At 38.1% G+C, this 6,967-nt stretch overlaps 1 protein-coding gene across 3 annotated transcripts; it reads left to right on the top strand.

Moving 5' to 3' along the window:
• Window positions 1-98: 98 nt before the first annotated feature.
• Window positions 99-6,944, top strand: LOC308393077 (guanylyl cyclase inhibitory protein). 3 transcript variants are annotated; one of them, XM_080876553.1, is made up of 5 exons: window positions 99-1,630; window positions 2,802-2,934; window positions 4,699-4,848; window positions 4,936-5,041; window positions 5,564-6,944. In XM_080876553.1, exons 1-5 carry the CDS (start codon window positions 1,560-1,562, stop codon window positions 5,704-5,706), a joined length of 603 nt encoding a protein of 200 aa, XP_080732679.1. In that variant the 5' UTR covers window positions 99-1,559; the 3' UTR covers window positions 5,707-6,944. The 3 variants fall into 3 exon arrangements, with proteins under 3 accessions (XP_080732679.1, XP_080732678.1, XP_080732680.1); XM_080876552.1 differs by having other exon boundaries at window positions 4,699-5,041; XM_080876554.1 differs by lacking the exon at window positions 2,802-2,934 and having other exon boundaries at window positions 1,524-1,630; window positions 4,699-5,041.
• The last annotated feature ends 23 nt before the right edge of the window (window positions 6,945-6,967 follow it).

Raw genomic sequence — 6,967 nt, 5'->3', positions numbered from 1 at the left:
ATAAATCCTCTATGTCTAAACGTTTAGTGATTACACATTCTTTTAACTGAAATCTTTAACTTTAAGGAGATTTTTTTAAATTAAAACATGAACTACTGAAATCCAGCAAAATCATTTGGTTTGTGGCACATGGATTTTTATACCGTGCGTGTGTGTGTGTGTGTGTGTGTGCGTGCGTGCGTGTGAGATATACCAGTTGTCCACATATACCAGTGTTGTCCACTGAGCTTTCGGGGTCAAAAAGGCTGCACGTCTATGTGTTATCTTCACATAATCGTTATAATGAAACGGTGCAGTCTTAAAAAAAAAAAAGTTCCTGTTTGCTTCTTGGGAATACTTTTTTCCCCCTCATTTCTTGAAGGCCACGTCAAGATTTTTCAACAAGAACTCGTATTTCGAGGCTGGAAAAGCTTGTTGTGGATCATGCAGAAAATTGTCTGTTATATCTAATGCTTGAATTTTTAAGGAGCCGGTTGATGGAGCAGCTGAACTCTCAAGAGGACTCCTCCTTACTTGTGTCCGGTCTGAAGTGCCTTTGGACACAAAATGAACCTCTACTGCTTTTTGGAAACGGTCTCCGACGTGGCGCCTCTGCAGACTTTAAAAGGAGGGCTGAAACGTATCACTGAATAAGCTTGATGAAACGTGGCATGCTGTGCACATCAGAGATGAAACTGGAGCTGCACGTAGTTGCATCAGTGCTCTCTTTGTAACCGAACATGTAGAGCTATGAAGCTGTGCCATAGATGCAGACTGGTCCTTTTGAAAGGCAAAAAGTCAGTATTTTTTTTCATCCTGTGTATTGTGGATGTCATTGCATTCTTGTGAACGCCACTTTCCCAGAAAACTAACGCATCAGCTTATGTGGTTTATTAGTGATGAACCTTTTTAAAGAGGTGTATGTTTTGCTTCTGTCTGTTCAGAATAAAATAGTTTTTGTAAGGTAGGGAATGTTTTATTTCATGTCCGTGTCTGTGTGTAGCTGCATGTTGCTTTGGTTTTACTGATTTAATTTTTAAAAACAATTGCATTATTTGAAATGGAAAGCCAAGACTTGAGCGCCAGTTGCTCCACCAGAGGCAGGACCTGAACTCTTGGGGTTATATTTTCCAGGCTATTTGCCAGTTTGCTACTGCCGCTGTCCATACTGGTTTCTGCCACAAGTTTAGTCATGTTCGATATTCAGGCTCCAGACGATGTTGTCTGATGGATTATTGCTGCTATTATCAACATGTCTGGGCCGTCTTCCCAGGTTGTGAATAAATATTAGTTTACTGAAACTTCAGCTGAAACTTTGGTTGATTATTTATTTTTAAATGATTTCTTGGCTCTGATAGAAACACCCTTCAGTCTGCATGGCCCTTGGTGATGTGCACTGTCTTGAGTAATTACATTGTTCTCTTTGTCCCCCCACCTCCCCTCATGTGAGGAGATTAGCTCAGAGTAATTTGTCAGATGTGATAAGGCAGTGCTTGGAGCAACTAAGAAAGCATAGCGTAAGCTGGGATTTCTGCAAAGTAAAGTCAGTGGTGAGTGCGGAGCTGCTTTGTCTTTACAGTATGGGCCAAGCCGCTGTCCGGACTTGTGGAAGAAGCAAGTCATATGTTACAGAGCTGTATGAATGGTTCAGGTAAGCTTTTGAATTTGTCTTAAATTTTTACAGGAAGTTGAAAACAGATGCAGATTTTCTTTAGCCTTAAATTGATTATTACGTTCATGCCCAGAACGGAACAGACATGGCATGGTGGTCCAGTGGTTAGTACTGAAGACTCAAAGCAAGTTGATTCTTTGTTTGAACCTGCTAGCTGGGTGGAGCCTTTCTGTGTGGAGGTTGCATGGTTTCCCTGTTCCTGCGTGGGTTCTTTTTAGGTAATCCAGCTTTCTCTCACAGTCCCAAGATGTCCTTGTTAGGTGAAGTCCTGAAACCAGATTGACCATGGGCGTAAATATAAGCTGAGTGATTGCCTCTGCGTTGCCCTGAGTTAGACTGGGTGACCTGTCCATGTTTTATCCAGCTGCTCAACACAGGGGTGAAAATGAATGAAATTTATAGAACAACTTAAAGAGATTTTTTGTTCAAAACAATCCTTGCACATCTATTATCCTGGACTTCAATTCATTCTCTGACTGAAACAAGCAGTTTTGCCTCCTGAGCCAACTTTGCTTTGATTGGCTGCCCCTCCAAACAACAGGTATAAACAGCAGCTGAATGGGAACTTTTGACCACATTAGGAAATCTGCTCTCACTGACATCATCCAGAGACAAGAGTATTACAAAAATCTGAAATGTAGTTTTTAGAGCAATCTGGCGCTCATTGTAATTACTTGCGCATGTGCTAATTTCATGGTTAAATAATGTTTGAGCATATTTAAAATAAGCATCCATCAGCGCGAGAGTGTACTTGAATTTGGGATCAATACATTTATTTTTACTCTTATTGATTTTAGCATTGTAGGAATTTCCAGTGTATTTAGCCAGATTAGAATTTGTTGTTTTTGCAGGCAAATCTGCAAAACTAACAGCATCAGCAACAAAGTAAAGTATTATCTCCTGTGGACTGATCAGCTTCACTCTGCCATGATGTCATTTGGCCTAATTATCTTGGCACTTGTGCCGCACTCTGTAAATAAGCTTTCAAACACATGTAATCCACACAGGTTGGGGATGGGTTGACCTTAATTCCACTGATTCTCAATTTAAGACACATTTTCTCTCAAATCAGACCCCTCTCTCAAACTCCCCTTGTTTTCCAAATCCTTTGGTGTATTAAAACACAAACTGTTGTTTTTATCTGTGGCAGAAAGTTTGTTATCGAGTGTCCAAGTGGGCTAATCGCTCTTCACGAGTTTCAAAGGCATTTCTGTGATGGAACTGTGGGCAGTGAGTCAGCAGAGTATGCAGAACAGATTTTCCGCACGCTCGACAGCAATGGGGTAAGCATGACTCTATAGAGTAGGTCTATACAGTACAGGAGTCTTGAAAAAGTATTGAGTCACCACTCACTTCTTTATATTTTTGCCTCCATGAAATCCAGAATTGCAAAGTTTTAACCTCCTAAGACCTTAACTCTTTCATGGCATGCATTTTAAATTTCTCTTTGCTATTTGGGCTGATTGGGACCTGATGAATGTAAAAACAGTGAATTATGTGATTTTTTTTTTAACCTAATTTTTGTTTCTAAGAAAAATGAGATCCACATATGAGGACATTGGCTTTAAATTTCAATAGAACAGTGGCAGTATAATATCCCTGTAAGTGGATATCAGGCCCTTGTAGAGCAAAATGTAGTATTCTGGTCTAAAACAACCCAAAATGTGATATCCACATATGTGGACGCCAGGTCCTAGGAGGTTAAAGTAAACCTGAGTAATAATTATCCAGGTCTTCCAAAAAAGTATTCATAGAAAAACACACTTTTTTTTCACTCTTTGTGCCTGAAATATTTTAGAGGAATTATTTTTTTCACTTAACACTGAATCATTCAGGCAATAAAAGGGCACCTAATTCAAGGGATGAACCAGTGTTGTCTTCACATAAGTTTAACGAATAGCCCATTTAAAATTGTATCTGTAGGAAGCCTGGGAGCCAGTCTCAAGAGTACATAATTTGTTCCAATATCTTTGGATTCAAAGAGATTCAAGATTCAAAGCGTTTATTGTCATTTAATCTATGAAAAGTGCCAAAAATTAGATATTTTGACAGGCATAAATTTGTGGTAGTTTTGCTCAGAGATGCATCTGGGCCTTCAGTTGATCCATGTATTAGATTATCATGCTGAAGCTTAACCTCCTAGGACCTGGTGTCCACAAATGTGGACATCACATTTTGGGTTATTTAGACATAAATACTCAATTTTGCTCTACAAGCGCCTGATATCCACTTACGAGGACATTATACTGCTACTGTTCTATCGAAACGAATATCCTCATATGTGGCTCTCATTTTTCTTAGAAACAAAAATTAGGTAAAAAAAAAAAATCTGGTAATTCTTTGTTTTTACATTCATCAGGTCCCAATCAGCCCAAATATCAAAGAGAAACTAAAAGCGCATGCCGTGGAAGAGTTCAGGTCTTTGGAGGTTAAAGAGAAATGGTCTCGTGGAAGGGTGTCTGTGAAGAAACCATTCATATAGAATGGAAACAGGAAGAAAAGGCTGAGGAATGAAAATTACACAAGATCTGGACTGAAAATCAGCTAAAACAGGTCTGGTGGCGAGATGAATCCAAATGTGAAATGTTTAAATGATTGTCAGAATGTAGGGGTCATGTCAGGGGATGGGTACAACAGTGAGTGTGTAGAGCCATTTTCTAAAACGCAATGGAGGCTCTGTAGGGGGCGGCCAGTGGTGGTGGGGATCTTGTCAAAATTGATTAAATTAAGAGTGCAAAAATTACAATCAAATTTTGATCCATCATACAATACCATCTGGAAAGACACTAATTAGCAACAGCTTCGTTTCTCAGCATGATGGTGATCCCAAACACACTGCCAGTGAATTAAAGGCGTATCTGTGAGATCATCTTGACAGAACTGAACAAAAGGCAGCAAACATCCAAAAATCTTTGAATATCCTTCAGAAATAGTTCTCCAGGCATATTGAAGACAACTAAAAGAAAGGACATGCTTTCATAGTCATGCATCACAAAACTGAAACAAAACATTAACTGTGTGGTGCTTTTTTTTTTTTTTTTTTTCAGGATGGGGTGGTTGACTTCAGAGAGTATGTCATGGCCATCAGCATGCTTATTGAAGGTTCAGCTGTTGAGAAACTGCGCTGGTCATTCAAGCTCTATGACAAAGACCGAGACGGAGCCATCACAAAGGAGGAAATGCTGGAGATCATGCAGGTGTACAGGCTCTGTGTCGTGGTGTATAAAACAGAAGATGTGCCAGATGTTGCAGTTCGACTGATGTGCGTTTCTTTGTTCGGACAGGCTGTTTATAAGATGAACGTGGCTGCTGGTTTAACCAAACCGAACCCACTTACAGCTGAAGAATGCACCAGCAGGATATTTGTGAGATTAGATAAAGACAATAACGGTGAGGAAAGGTGGCGACTTTTCCCTCCTTTTTGCGTGTAATCATACTGCAATGTTATTTCTATGTGTATCAAAGTTGATTATATATGTTTCTATAGAAAAGGTAAACAATCCAATTTAAAAAAATAAATAAATCCACCACTAAAATGTGGTTTGTTTTTAAAAGTATCTTTAGTAACAACTTTAAACAATAAAAACATCCTTGAAGCCTAATAAGGCTAATTGAAGACAAAACTGTAGCATGTTTGATGCTGATTAAAAATAACAAAATGCAAATGGATTGCTCAACCCACAAAATAAGTAAGAGGCAAAAATGTTAATCTAAAAGATATGATTTGCTCTTTTCCATTTTGATATAATTAAAGACAACCAATACTCTGGATAATATACAGAGGCATATTTTACTGACGGTGGTTCCCCAAATTTAGCCCCAAAACTTTCCATTCACTAGTATCAACCCTCACAGACAGATTATTAACAGTCAGTCCAGTGGTGTTTGTCTAATCGGTGCCCGTCCTTGCAGCAATCATCAGTCTGGAAGAGTTCATAGAGGGAGCGCTGGATGACAATTGGATCAGAGAGATGCTGGAATGTGACCCGAGCACCGTGAAGGTGGGGAGGCCGCTGAAGAGGGACACCGCTTTGGAAAACCCACAGTTAATTTGAAGTGGTTCACTATTTAGGCACACTGGACCAGCCAGTGTTTGGGCTAAAAATTCAATGAATTAAATTCTATCTTCATCTATTGGATAACTTTGTCGTAGCTGCTTTAGAGTGCTGTAACATTTGGAGCTTATTTTATCAAGCTTCCACAAGCTGAAATGCCGTGTTTGTGTTTTTATGTATTGCTCTGTTCTGGGTTATTAATGTTACTCAAACATACCAGATTTTAGAAAAAGTATGAATTTACATATGTAAATCCATAATGTACACATGACACATGTGAGTGAAAAAAGAAAAAAAAAGAACTGTTATTATAAATTCTGCACTTGTGGACAGATTAACTTGCACAAAGTAATGGACCCTAATAACATTATCAGAATCAGAATCAGAAAGGGTTTTATTGCCAAATGTTGAGCAGGTTTACAACATTAGGAAATTGCTGCGGTGCTTAGTGCAAACATACTGTCATAAACGCTTAAATAGATATAAAAATAAAAATAAGAATAAGAATTAAAAGTGCTAAGTAGATAGATATATACATGAGTGCAGGTGGTGATCAAAGTTAAGAAGCTTTTCTCTGGTGTAAGAATATCCAGAGGAGTGCCCAGACACAGAAGTTATGCACAAAAACAAAACAGAAAGAAGACATCTCCACTAATGAGGCCTCACCAATGGGTATTCATGCTACATCAAAGTAATTGGGTAATAGACTAATAAAAATTAAAGAAAAGTTACTATTTTTTTACTACTACATTATTTATTTATTTTTACAGTAGATATATAGTGTTAAAACGTTTTCTGTGGAAAAAAAACCACCATTTTAAACATGTATTTTTAAAATTACAGGACAGTAAATGACCAATGTGATTTTTAAAAAATGTAATTTTTACACATCTATTTCTTAAAATTTACGCTCGGAGAATCATGCTATTATTATTTTATTTTATTCTATTTTATTTATGTATTTATTTATTTTTTCGTCACTGACGCTTTAACACCACTTGGTGTCGCCTGTACTTCTTTAAAGCTCACTAGCCACAAAAGTAAGGCTTCCAAGAATTTAAGGAATACGTCTCTTCCCCGATCCAGGAAAACATGGGAAATTTCACTTTTGCGTTACTTAGCTCGACGGACCGCTGTGTGTGAAAGCTGCTGTTGGTTGTGACTATTCCTACATCAAGATGACAATAAAAATGTTTGTTTTGTTTTTTTCAAACAGTTTCTGGTTTCTCTGAATCATTTCCCGTACCGGAGATGACTGAAT

This window comes from Rhamphochromis sp. 'chilingali' (assembly GCF_963969265.1).
Source record: "Rhamphochromis sp. 'chilingali' genome assembly, chromosome: 2".
Taxonomy (NCBI): domain Eukaryota; kingdom Metazoa; phylum Chordata; class Actinopteri; order Cichliformes; family Cichlidae; genus Rhamphochromis; species Rhamphochromis sp. 'chilingali'.
The sequence above is the reverse complement of the archived record's forward strand: the minus strand, read 5'-3'. Positions and strand labels throughout refer to the sequence as shown.